General features: G+C 51.9%; 1 protein-coding gene across 1 annotated transcript in view; it reads right to left on the bottom strand.

Moving 5' to 3' along the window:
• Nucleotides 1-13,982, bottom strand: part of NAA16 (N-alpha-acetyltransferase 16, NatA auxiliary subunit) — a 116,929-nt gene that overhangs the window by 32,568 nt on the left and 70,379 nt on the right. The window contains exons 14-15 of the mRNA XM_075336853.1: nt 10,307-10,520; nt 9,699-9,892 (exon numbers count right to left, since the gene is read on the bottom strand). Of these exons, the coding sequence (XP_075192968.1) occupies nt 9,699-9,892; nt 10,307-10,520 (408 nt within the window). The remainder of the gene's footprint in view (nt 1-9,698; nt 9,893-10,306; nt 10,521-13,982) is intronic.

Here is a 13,982-nt window from a genome sequence, read left to right as displayed (position 1 = left end):
TGCCTTGATCTTCCTGACCAACCTGAGAATCAGCGCCAGAGGAGGAAACCGGTATGGAAGGGAGAACTGGAACCAGGGGATCACCAGCACATCAGGAGTGGATCACTAGGGGATTACAAGATATGGATACGAACTGTGGAATTTTGTGTTTAAGTCTGTACGCCATTAGATCGATGTAGAGTGTTCCCTGTCTGAGGCAGATCTGGTCAAAGATTGTCGGGTTCAGGGACCACTCGCCCATAATAAGACCCTCTTAGCTGAGACATTTAGAGGCCCAGTTGTCCACTCTGGGAATATGTACTGCTGAGATTGCCGTTACATTCTGTTCGGCCAATGACAGGATGTGAGAAACCTCTGACATCAATGCTCAACTTTGAATTCCTTCTTGGTGGTTGATGTATGCCACAGCAGTGGCGTTGTCAGATTGGACATGGATCGGGCGACTGACCAGAAAGTCCTGCCAGTGAAGAACAGTTAGGATGATTGCTCTGAATTCCAAACGAAGAGAAGAGATGATTCCTGAGCGTCCCATCGGCCCTGGACTGTGAGGTTTTGTTAAGACCTTCCAACGCATCGGTGGAAACCATTTTCCAAGGTAAAATAGATATTTCCACCCTCCCACACTCCTAGTATTTTTGAGTCCCGTCCTCCAAAGAAACAACTCTTTCGTTTAAAGCTTCGTCAAGGCTATTGATTCTTTCCACAAGGCAGGGGCCATCATTTCCTTTCTCCTGCAGGAACGCTTCTTAGGGTTTTATTCAAATCAGTTTGTGGTCCCAAAGAGGGATGGCTCCGTTCACCTCCATCCTGGACTTCAACTTATTCAACAAATGCATCCGTCTGCCTCACTTCAGGATGGAGTCCCTTCGTTCAGTAATAGCCTCCGTGGAGCTGAGGACTTCCTATGCTTTGTGGACATCCAGGTTGCCTATCTGCACATACACTATTATCCACCAAGAAGTCCTTGGAATAGTGAAAACATTGTCCCCTCTTTTGTAGCCATAGTAGACAATATCCCAAGCGACATCGACTACCAAAAGCCACTCTTTCCAAAACAGAAGGAGGCAGCCTTCCAATCTGAGAGGACTTACAGGTGCGGTTACCCCATCTTGCCAAAGAGAACCTGATCCTAGACAGCCTGCTCTGGTTTACTCGTGGACACCAGAACAGAAATGGCTTGAAGGCAAGTCTCCTCTTCTCCTGGCAGGTCGGAGATTTGTCCTGGTGATTGCTTTTCCTTACTTAAAATTGTCAAAAGAAGCTAAACTGAATTGTGCATCTTTTTGGAGTCAGACATTTGGGCTTCTGTTACGGAAGCAAAGTAGTCTTGACCCCCATGCCGTCCAAGAGTATCTTTGTCTAGTCTTGCTCCGAAGAAACAGAAGCCCTGAAAAGGGAGGCTGGTAAGGGACGTCTTGGATGCTGTTAGTGTTAGTGTAAATCCAGGAGACCAGCGAAATCAATGAGGCAGTCACTGCCCATTTCCGGAGAATGTCGGATGCAAATGAATACAACACTTCCATGCGTTTCCATCTCTGAAAGAGTTTTAACGTATACTACCATTTCTTTGACAGAAATTCAGTGAAATTCTTTGTCGTCGACAAAAATATGAGAATGATGCTTCATTGTCTTGAAGGATTCAGTGTACTCAGAGGGTATGGGCTCATAGTTTGGGGATGTAGAACAAGAGAGGGATTCCATCCTGTAGGATATTAAGGGCAATGGAGACCTGGGAGATGAGCTGGTGCGTGCTCACTTCTTGAATCTCTCATGTGATCTGCCATAGTAAAGAGGTGAAATCGGAGGGGCCAACTCGCCCTGGGAAGCAAACAGGACACCCGTAGTGATGGTGGGCTCGTGCAGTCATTCAATGACCGGAACCAAGGTCTGAGATACCTTGGTCAGATCGGCAATCGATTGAGAGAGAGCTGCGGCTCATGCAGGGAGAGGGGGCACACTCTCATTGCAGGTAGTGGGGGGCTCTTGGGAGAATGAGATGGTGGGTGGGCTGCAATCCAAGCAGAGGAACGAGATATGACCAAAGGGTTACAAGGAGAACAGGCAAAGTGCAGGACAATAACTGGAGGGAGGAAGCGAGACTCCCTGGGGTTAGACAGTAAGAACAGAGCTGTGTCAAAGAGAGTGCTGCTGGGGATAGAAGAACTGCCTACAGATGACAGCGCTTACCCCAGATCTGGAGCCTGTGACCCCAGAGATTTCTTGATGAAGTGTTGTATAGTGGTCGAGTATGGTAGCCTGCTGAGTCTGTGGGAGGCACAAAATCAGCAGTGGTATTGTAAAGGCAGCGTGCAGGGAAATGACGCTGGAAAGAAGGCAAGGAGGAGGTGGCATTAGAAAATGTGTGCAGTGCTCCAATTTGGCACAATGAGATTAGCGTTCTGATAGACCAATAGTGAGTGGAGCAACGTGCCAGAGACGGCGTTTAATTGGCCAGTCTGCTGGGGGTGTGGCTGGCCACTGCAGTAGACCGTGGCAAAAGGACTCAATTTAGAAGTATGAACGCTGGGGAGAACAAGGGCGGAGCGACTAGTCACGAAAAGTGAAGAAAAAGAGTGAAATTAGATACGATAAAGAATAAAGTGAATAAAGGGGAAGGTGGCAAGGAATATACTCTACTGTAGAACTGCTTTTTTTCTTGTGTTTACAGGAGCCCTTTTAAATTGCCTGGGATCAAGGAAAATCCCAGAATCCTTCTCCGCAGATTGAGGATGGAAGACTCATCAGAAATTCTGATTGCTGTCTGTCGGGTGGCTGAAAGGTAACTGGTCAGTCTCCCCTCCTTGCACGGTCTGGCTATGAGGGGACCTGTGTTGGACTCCTGCTAACTTTTGCATAATATCAGCCTCCCAATGGCAGCAGCAAACACCCATGTTTTCCTGCATCTCCGAATGAAGCGATAAAGAAATACCGTATTTTTCGTTTTATAAGACGCACCAGATTATAAGACGCACCCCAAATTTAGAGATTAAAAAAAAAGAGAATTTTGTTTACTTACCGCAAATTCTTTTTCTTATAGTTCCGTATTGGGAGACCCAGACATTGGGTGTATAGCTTCTGCCTCCGGAGGACACACAAAGTACTACACTCAAAAGTGTAGCTCCTCCCTCTGAGCTTATACAGTCCCTGGAGAACCAGATCTAGCCAGTTTAGTGCAAAAGCTGAAGGAGAATAGCCACCCACAAGTAAAAACAGAGCAATAACCGGAACAACCGGAGACTCTGTCCACGAACAACAGCCGGTGATAACACGCGGAACAAGAAACTGCCAACAGGCAACAGGGAGGGTGCTGGGTCTCCCAATACGGAACTATAAGAAAAAGAATTTACGGTAAGTAAACAAAATTCTCTTTTTCTTTATCGTTCCTATGGGAGACCCAGACATTGGGACGTCTCAAAGCAGTCCATGGGTGGGAATAAACAGAAAAACTGAGAAGTAGGCGGAGCCTAGCTTCACAAGTGGGCGACAGCCGCCTGAAGGATGCGTCTGCCCAAGCTCGCATCTGCCGAAGCATGAGCATGCACTTGGTAGTGCTTTGAAAAGGTATGCAGGCTAGTCCAAGTGGCAGCCTGACAGACTTGCTGAGCCGTAGCCTGGTGCCTGAAAGCCCAAGAGGCACCGACAGCTCTGGTCGAGTGTGCCTTGATCCCCGGCGGGAGAGGCACCTGAGAACACTGGTAGGCATCCGAAATGGTCGACCTAATCCAATGGGCTAAGGTCGGCTTAGAAGCAGAGAGGCCCTTACGCCGACCTGTGGTTAGCACAAAAAGAGAGGTGCACCGCCTAAGAGCAGCAGTGCGAGACACATAGATCCGGAGCGCCCGCACCAGATCCAGAGTATGCAACGCTTTTTCAAAGCGATGAACAGGAGCCGGACAAAAGGAAGGTAGGGTAATGTCCTGGTTAAGGTGGAAAGGAGAAACCACCTTAGGGACAAAGTCCGGAGTCGGACGGAGAACCACCTTGTCTTGATGAAAAACCAAAAAAGGTGACTCCGAAGAGAGCGCAGCTAAATCAGAGACTCTCCTGAGGGAAGTTATGGCCACTAGAAAGACCACCTTCTGTGAAAGACGAAACAAAAAAACCTCCCTAAGAGGCTCAAAGGGGGGTTTCTGCAAAACCGTGAAAACCAAATTGAGGTCCCAGGGATCCAAGGGCCGCCGGTAAGGCGGAATGATGTGAGACGCACCTTGCATGAAGGTGCGGACCTGAGCCAGCCGGGCGATACGCCGCTGGAACAGAACTGACAAAGCCGAGACTTGTCCCTTGAGAGAGTTGAGGGATAGTCCTAGCTGCAGACCGGACTGTAGAAAGGACAGAAGGGTCGGCAAGGAAAAAGGCCAAGGAGAATGGCCGGAAAAGCGACACCAGGACAGGAAAATCTTCCAAGTCCTGTGATAGATCTTGGCAGAGGAAGACTTACGGGCCCGAGTCATAGTGGAGATGACTTCAGGGGGGATACCAGAAGCCGTCAAGATCCAGGACTCAAGAGCCACGCCGTCAATCTGAGAGCCGCAGAATTCTGGCGGAAAAACGGACCTTGTGAGAGAAGGTCTGGACGGTCCGGAAGATGCCACGGCACCTCTACGGACAGATGGAGCAGGTCTGGGTACCAAGCTCGCCTGGGCCAGTCCGGAGCAATGAGGATGACCCGACGGCCCTCCATTCTGATCTTGCGCAGAACTCTGGGCAAGAGAGCTAGAGGGGGAAACACGTAGGGCAGACGAAACTGGGACCAGTCTTGAACCAGAGCGTCCGCTGCAAAGGCCTGAGGATCGTGGGAGCGAGCCACGTTAACCGGAACCTTGTTGTTGTGACGGGATGCCATTAGGTCCACTTCCGGAGTGCCGCACTTGCGGCAGATTGACTGAAACACTGTCGGATGCAGGGACCACTCGCCACTGTCCACGGTTTGACGGCTGAGATAATCTGCTTCCCAGTTTTCCATGCCTGGGATGTGGACTGCGGATATGGTGGACTTGGAGTCCTCCGTCCATTGAAGGATGCGTTGAACCTCCAACATTGCCAGGCGGCTGCGTGTCCCGCCTTGGTGATTGATGTAGGCAACCGCTGTCGCGTTGTCTGACTGGACTCGGATGTGCTTGCCCGCCAACAGGTGGTGAAAGGCTAGGAGAGCTAGAAGCACAGCTCTGGTTTCCAGCACATTGATCGAGAGAGTTGACTCGGACGGAGTCCATGTGCCCTGCGCTCGGTGGTGGAGACATACCGCTCCCCAGCCGGATAGACTGGCATCCGTGGTGAGGATCACCCATGACGGGGCCAGGAAGGAGCGCCCCTGAGACAGAGAGAGGGGGCGAAGCCACCACTGAAGAGAGCTCCTGGTCTGTGGCGACAGAGCCACTAGCCTGTGCAAGGAGGAAGTCCGCTTGTCCCAACAGCGGAGAATGTCCAGCTGCAGAGGACGCAGATGGAACTGGGCAAAGGGAACAACCTCCATTGACGCCACCATCTGACCCAGCACCTGCATCAGGTGCCTGATGGAATAACGGCGACGCCTTAGCAGAGAGCGCACCGCCAGTTGGAGGGACTGCTGTTTGACTAAGGGCAGCTTCACAAGTGCCGGCAGAGTCTCGAACTGCATCCCTAGGTACGTGAGACTCTGGGTCGGAGTCAGAATGGACTTGGGCAGATTGACAAGCCACCCGAATTGGGCTAGAGTGGCGAGAGTGAGCGAGACACTCCGCTGACAGTCTGCGCTGGATGAAGCCTTGACTAGAAGGTTGTCCAGGTAAGGAATCACTGCCAACCCCTGGAGGTGCAGAACCGCAACCACTGCTGCCATGACCTTGGTGAATACCCAAAGGGCCGTGGCTAACCCGAAGGGCAGAGCCACGAATTGGAAATGTTCCTCTCCGATTGCAAAACGTAGCCAACGCTGGTGTGAAACTGCAATTGGCACATGCAGATAGGCATCTCTGATGTCGATGGATGCCAGGAAATCCCCTTGGGTCATTGAGGCAATGACTGATCGCAGAGGCTCCATGCGAAAATGCCGCACCTGAACATGCTTGTTGAGAAGCTTGAGATTCAGGATGGGCCGGAAGGAACCGTCCTTTTTGGGGACTAGGAAGAGATTTGAGTAGAAACCTCTGAACCGTTCCCGGGCGGGAACCGGTACAATTACTCCGTTGGCCTGCAAGGATGCCACGGCCTGAGAGAAGGCGGCGGCCTTGGAGCAGGGGGGAGTTGACAGAAAAAATCTGTTTGGCGGGCTGGAAGAGAATTCTATCCTGTAGCCGTGGGAGATGATATCCCGCACCCATTGATCGGAGACGTGTTGAAACCACACGTCGCCAAAGTGGGAGAGCCTGCCACCGACTAAGGACGTTGCTGGCGCGGACAGATAGTCAAGAGGAGGATGCCTTAGTGGCAGCAGCTCCTGCGGTCTTCTGTGGACGCGCTTTTGTGCGCCAGCTGGATTTTTGGTCCTTGGCTGAGTTAGTGGACGAGGCCGAGGGCTTAGAGGACGACCAGTTGGAGGAACGAAAGGAACGAAACCTCGACTGATTCCTACCCTGGACAGGTTTCCTGGTTTTGGTTTGTGGCATGGAAGTACTCTTCCCGCCAGTAGCTTCCTTAATAATTTCATCCAGCTGTTCACCAAACAGCCTGGACCCAGCAAAAGGGAGTCCAGCAATGTACTTCTTTGAAGAAGCATCTGCCTTCCACTCTCGGAGGCACAGGATCCTGCGGATAGCGAGGGAATTAGTCGAAGCCACCGCAGTGCGGTGAGAAGCCTCTAGCATGGCAGACATGGCATAGGATGAAAAGGCCGAAGCTTGGGAAGTCAAGGCATCCATTTCGGGCATGGATTCCCTGGCGAGGGAATGCATCTCCTCCAGAGAAGCAGAGATGGCTTTGAGAGCCCACACTGCTGCAAAAGTTGGGGAGAACGAGGCTCCTGCCGCCTCATATACAGATTTGGCCAGAAGGTCGACCTGGCGGTCAGTGGAATCCTTAAGGGAGGTGCCATCAGCCACCGACACAACGGTCCGGGCTGAGAGCCTAGACACCGGGGGGTCTACCTTTGGGGACTGAGCCCACTCCTTGACCACCTCAGGTGGAAAGGGAAAACGGTCATCAGAACCACGCTTTGGGAAGCGTTTGTCAGGACAGGCCCTGGGCTTGGTCACAGCGGCCTGAAAACTGGAGTGGTTAAAGAACACACTCTTTGCCCTCTTAGGCGAGGTAAACTGGTGCTTTTCTGCCAGAGAGGGTTGCTCCTTTGATACTGGCGGATAGAGATCCAGTACAGAATTAATGGACGCAATCAAATCACTAACATCTGAGTCACTCTCGGACAGATCAATGGGGCACATGGAGTTAGCCTCCGAGCCCCCTCTAAAGGCATCCTCCTCGTCCTGCGAGTCAGCTCCTGAATCAGAGCCGCGGGACGAGGAAGGAGAGGGAGCCCTGTGTCTCCTTTTAGGAGGACGGGGTCTGAGACCAGATGATGAATCCTCTGTGAGCTCCGCTGAGAGAGCCCTAGCAGCAGAGGCACCCTGTGAAGGGGGCTGATGCATGTTCAGCAAAGTCCTGGACAGCTGTCCCATGGAGTCGGCAAAAGACTGGGAGATAGACCTAGAAAAGGATTCTACCCAAGCCGGGGGTTCAGCCACAGGGACCGGAGCAGCCTGAGAGACCACTGGGGGGGCGATTCCAGGCTGAGGCATCGTCAGGTTAGAGCAGGCATCACAATGTGGATAGGTGCTCGGTTCCGGCAGTAGGAGCTTACATGCAGTGCATACTGAATACAGCTTTGGAGCCTTGCTCCTCGTGTGAGACATGCTGCTGGAGTGGGGGCTCTGCCAGAATGACCCCCAGAGAGTATATACAGAAGGTCCACAACCGGAGTTGTGGCTTACCAGACCGCTGGAGCGGTTTGTGTGCCCTCCAGATCCCAAAGTCCGGACTCCCAAGCACCTCAGCAGTGATGCTGTAGCCAGCGCTGATCACAGGGAAGAACGCTGAGAAAATGGCGCCGGAGTGAAGAGAGGGGGCGGGACTCACTCAGAGCGGGATCTGGAGGGCCAAAGAGATTTACAGGGGAGGAGACATGTACTCAGTGAGGAGTGTCTCTCCCCTGTGTAGAACGGCCGCTGGGCGGAGCCGCACTGTCCCTCTGCATGAATGACATGCGAGGGCAGAGAAACCAAAAGTAGGCCTCCGGCGAAGCCGGGGCCTAAATTTGAGCGGTGCGGCCGGCGCGCAGGCACCATCGGCGCGGTTCTCAGGCGACAGCCAGAGAACCCGCCGGAAAAGTCACAAAAAACACTCAGCACACTCTCCCTAACAATAAAGTACAAGGGACCCCCATATATAAACGTCTCAGGTACTTAGCTTGCTGAGACGCAGGGTTCCAAGTCCCTGGGGGCGAGTGCTCCGGTCCAGCAGGATCCTGAAGGGCTGCAGATGGAGACCGGTCTCCTGCAAAGCAAGGAGAACCGTGCTGGCTCCCACTTCAAGCCAGAGCCCAGAGGGATGGTGAAGGAGCACGGCATGTAAGGCTCCAGCCTTGGAATCAACCTTAGCAGCACCGCCGACACAGTGGGGTGAGAAGGGACATGCCGGGGGTCCAGTTTGGACCCGCTTTTCTTCAAACTCTTTCCAAAAATGAAAAATCAGATGAGAATGCATGTGTGGATGTATGCCTCCTGAACACAAAGCGATAAACTGGCTAGATCTGGTTCTCCAGGGGGTGTATAAGCTCAGAGGGAGGAGCTACACTTTTGAGTGTAGTACTTTGTGTGTCCTCCGGAGGCAGAAGCTATACACCCAATGTCTGGGTGTCCCATAGGAACGATAAAGAAAAAGGTTAAAAAAAAATGGGGTCCGTCTTATACTCCGGTGTTGTCTTACCGAAGGTGGGCGGCAGCGGTGGTGGAGCAGGGTCACAGGAGGCAGAGGCTGTGCTAGAAGCGGCGGCAGGTACGTGGTAGCAGCAGTGGGTCAGTTGTGTCAGGTCAGTGACAGCATCAGCGGTGTGTCAGTGGTGTGTCAGCGTTGGGTCAATGGTGTCAGCGTTGGGTCAGTGACAGCATCAGCGGCGTGTCAGTGGTGTCAGAGGTGGGTCAGTGACAGCGGCAGGTCAGTGGTGGAGCAAGCCAGTGCGGTGAGTGTCCCAGTCTGTCTGCAGTCCCGGTTCAAATGCTACCCGGAGTGGCGCAGCGCTCTGACTCCCGGCGCCTTCATTTGAAACCGGGACCACAGACAGACTGGAACACTCACCGCACAGCCACCGCAGTCCACTCAGTCACCCGCCCGCACAGAGTGGCAGCCAGCAGGCTGGCTACCCGCACAGAGAGGCAGCTGGGACAGAGAGGCAGCGGGCCCCGACAGACACCTGGCTGCCGGCACCAACAGGCACCTGGCCGGCCGCACGCAGCGACACGCACCTGGCCGCCCGCACATAGAGTTGCACAGACAGCAGCCCCACCCCCTCCCCCCCGTAAGCTATATTCCTATATTCGGATTTTAAGATACACCCCTCATTTTCCTCCCAAATTTTTGGGAGGAAAAGTGCGTCTTATAATCTGAAAAATACAGTACTTTAGTTCAAGGCCCCATGTTGTTATTAGAGATATACTATATACACCCCAAACCAGAAACCATCTAAATATATAAGAATCATAGGACTGTAGCATCAGAAGCTGGCCTACCCTTTCCAGTTTCTCAGGAACTAGCTCTTCTTTAGGCCCACTTGTATCTTCTTCCTCTTCATCCCTCTTCTTCTTCTGATTCTTTTGCTGGCGTTCTCTTTCGGCGTGTTTCCTCTCTTCTTCCAGTTTGGCTTTCTTCTGAGCTCGCCTTTGCTTACTTAGCACTTTTTTAAGCTCTTTTGCAGAGAGATTTTCTAAAAAGAAAATGAATTGATTATTATAATATAATAATATATATTATTATAATATTATTATTGGTTACCGCAAGAGCATATTTCTACATAGCCATACATAAAGTGAACTGAGGGCTTACAGTAAAACAAGTACAGAACGTGAACTCAATATTAAGAGTGCTGCCTATTGTGGTGACTGCAGGTGGTCAGTGTATTATGTTCTCAACTTGTGTCTATGCACAGGATTTAGAGCCATGCATGAGGAAAACAAAGCTGAAACCACCTAAAATTACACAGTATTATAATGTATTCAGTTTAACCTGATCAAATTTGTGAAAGGTTTTCTTTGAAAGGGAAATGGTCTTAATGATGGGAAGTTTCATGGCTTGTCAGTCAATATTCCGCCTCGGTCACTAATTCAATCACTGCACGTACCGGAGTTGACTTCCTGCTCTTTGCTCTCATTCATTAGGGGACTTTCGTGCAGCTTTAGGTAGATTCCTATGGCAGTTTGCGCTGCTTTGAAATAAAAAGCATGCTTTCGTAACACATCTTCCAACCGTAGGAGATCCACATACGCGCGTAATGTCATTTTCCTCATGCAATATGTGTGGAAATCAAACTGGTCATCCGTGATTTCAAAAAAATGCTAAAATAGAAGAACATTAAAAACAAGGAACTAATGTTTAGTAAATAGATTCATACTAATTTTGGATGATCAGAGTTTTCTATTTAGTGAACAATAATGACTAAATATTTTATAACATTTCATTAATTCAACATCTGATCCCAAAATTGAGAAATGTATTTACAGCCTCTGCTAGATTAGGAGCAGAAGAGCGTAGAAAAAGAGAATTTTGTTACTTACCGTAAATTTTTTTTCTTATAGTTCTGTATTGGGAGACCCAGACCATGGGTGTTTAGCTTCTGCCTCCGGAGGACACACAAAGTACTACACTTAAAAGTGTAGCTCCTCCCTCTGAGCTTATACACCCCCTGGTAGCCAGTCCTAGCCAATTTAGTGCAAAAGCTGAAGGAGAATAGCCACCCACAAGTAGAACCGAGTAAGAACCGGAACAACCGGAGACTCTGTCCACGACAACAGCCGGTGATAACACACGGAACAAGAAAATTGCCAACAGGCAACAGGGAGGGAGCTGGGTCTCCCAATACGGAACTATAAGAAAAAGAATTTACGGTAAGTAACAAAATTCTCTTTTTCTTTATCGTTCCTTTGGGAGACCCAGACCATGGGACGTTCCAAAGCTGTCCCTGGGTGGGAATAAACAGAAAAAAAACTAAGAAGTAGGCGGAGCCTAACTTCACAAGTGGGCGACAGCCGCCTGAAGGATGCGTCTGCCCAAACTCGCATCTGCCGAAGCATGAGCATGCACTTGGTAGTGCTTCGAAAAGGTATGCAGGCTAGTCCAAGTGGCAGCCTGACAGACTTGTTGAGCTGTAGCCTGGTGCCTAAAAGCCCAAGAGGCACCGACAGCTCTTGTCAAATGTGCTTTGATCCCCGGCGGGGGAGGCACCTGAGTACTCTGGTAGGCGTCCGAAATGGTCGATCTAATCCAACGGGCCAAGATCGGCTTAGAAGCAGAGAGACCCTTGCGCCGCCCTGTGGTTAGCACAAAAAGAGAGGTGCACCGCCTAAGCGCAGCGGTGCGAGACACATAGATCCGGAGAGCACGCACCAGATCTAGAGTATGCAGCGCTTTCTCAAAGTGATGAACAGGGGCCGGACAGAAGGAAGGCAAGGAAATATCCTGGTTAAGGTGGAAAGGAGAGACCACCTTAGGAAGAAAGTCCGGGGTCGGACGGAGAACTAGTTTGTCTTGGTGAAAAACCAAAAAAGGTGACTCCGAGGAGAGCGCAGCCAAATCAGAGACTCTCCTGAGAGAAGTTATGGCAACTAGAAAGGCCACCTTTTGAGAAAGACGATACAAAGAAACCTCCCTAAGGGGCTCGAAAGGGGGTTTCTGCAATACCGTGAGGACCAAGTTAAGGTCCCAGGGATCCAAGGGCCGCCGATAAGGCGGAATGATGTGAGACGCACCTTGCATGAAGGTGCGGACCTGAGCCAGCCGGGCGAGACGCCGCTGGAACAGCACTGATAGAGCTGAGACTTGTCCCTTGAGAGAGTTGAGGGACAGTCCTAGCTGCAGACCGGACTGTAAAAAAGACAGAAGGGTCGGCAACGAGAATGGCCAAGGAGAATGGCCGGAAGAGCGACACCAGGACAGGAACATTTTCCAAGTCCTGTGATAGATCTTGACGGAGGAAGACTTACGGGCCCGAGTCATAGTGGAGATGACTTCAGGAGGAATACCAGAAGCCGTCAAAATCCAGGACTCAAGAGCCACGCCGTCAATTTGAGTGCCGCAGAATTTGGGCGGAAAAACGGACCTTGCGAGAGAAGGTCTGGACGGTCCGGAAGATGCCACGGCATCTCCATGGACAGTTGGAGCAGGTCCGGATACCAAGCTCGCCTGGGCCAGTCCGGTGCAATGAGGATGACTCGACGGCCCTCCATTCTGATCTTGCGCAGGACTCTGGGCAAGAGAGCTAGAGGGGGAAACACGTAGGACAGACAAAACTGGGACCAGTCTTGAACCAGAGCGTCCGCGGCGAAGGCCTGAGGATCGTGGGAGCGAGCCACGTAAACCGGAACCTTGTTGTTGTGACGGGATGCCATTAGGTCCACGTCCGGAGTGCCCCACTTGCGGCAGATTGACTGAAACACTGCCGGGTGCAGGGACCACTCGCCACCGTCCACGGATTGACGGCTGAGATAATCTGCCTCCCAGTTTTCTACGCCAGGGATGTGGACTGCGGATATGGTGGACTTGGAGTCCTCCGTCCATTGAAGGATGCGTTGAACCTCCAACATTGCCAGGCGGCTGCGTGTCCCGCCTTGGTGATTGATGTAGGCAACCGCTGTCGCGTTGTCTGACTGGACTCGAATGTGCCTGCCCGCCAACAGGTGGTGAAAGGCTAGGAGAGCTAGAAGCACAGCTCTGGTTTCCAGCACATTGATTGAAAAGGCTGACTCGGACGGAGTCCAAGTGCCCTGTGCTCTGTGGTGGAGATGTACCGCTCCCCAGCCGGATAGGCTGGCATCCGTGGTGAGAATCACCCAGGACGGAGTCAGGAAGGAGCGCCCTTGGGACAGGGAGAGGGGTCGAAGCCACCACTGAAGAGAGCTCCTGGTCCGTGGCGACAGAGCCACTAACCTCTGTAAGGAGGAAGGCCGCTTGTCCCAACAGCGGAGAATGTCCAGCTGCAGAGGACGCAGATGGAACTGGGCAAAGGGAACCGCCTCCATGGAGACCACCATTTGACCCAGCACCTGCATCAGACGCCTGAGGGTATAACGGCGGGGCCTCAGGAGAGAGCGCACCGCCAACCGGAGTGACAGCTGTTTGTCTAAGGGCAACTTTACAAGTGCCGGCGAAGTCTCGAACTGCATCCCTAGGTACGTGAGACTCTGGGTCGGAGTCAGAGTGGATTTGGGAAGATTGACAATCCACCCGAATTGGGCTAGGGTGGCGAGAGTGAGCGAAACACTCCGCTGACAGTCTGTGCTGGATGTACCCTTGACCAGAAGGTCGTCCAGATAAGGAAGCACTGCTAACCCCTGGAGGTGCAGGACCGCAATCACTGCCGCCATGACCTTGGTGAATACCCGAGGGGCCGTGGCTAACCCGAAGGGGAGAGCCACGAATTGGAAATGATCCTCTCCTATCGCAAAACGTAACCAACGCTGATGTGACACTGCGATTGGCACATGTAGATAGGCATCTCTGATGTCGATGGACGCCAGGAACTCCCCTTGGGTCATAGAGGCAATGACTGATCGCAGAGACTCCATGTGAAAATGCCGCACCCGGACATGCTTGTTGAGAAGCTTGAGATCCAGGATGGGCCGGAAGGTACCGTCCTTTTTCGGAACTAGGAAGAGATTTGAGTAAAAACCTCTGAACCGTTCCTGAGCGGGAACTGGGACAATCACTCCGTTTGCCTGCAAGGACGCCACGGCCTGCGAGAAGGCGGCGGCCTTGGAGCAGGGGGGAGTTGAGAGAAAAAATCTGTTTGGAGGGCTGGAAGA

Source organism: Anomaloglossus baeobatrachus, chromosome 2, assembly GCF_048569485.1.
Source record: "Anomaloglossus baeobatrachus isolate aAnoBae1 chromosome 2, aAnoBae1.hap1, whole genome shotgun sequence".
In the NCBI taxonomy this organism is placed as follows: domain Eukaryota; kingdom Metazoa; phylum Chordata; class Amphibia; order Anura; family Aromobatidae; genus Anomaloglossus; species Anomaloglossus baeobatrachus.
This window is presented reverse-complemented; position numbering and strand designations above follow the sequence as displayed.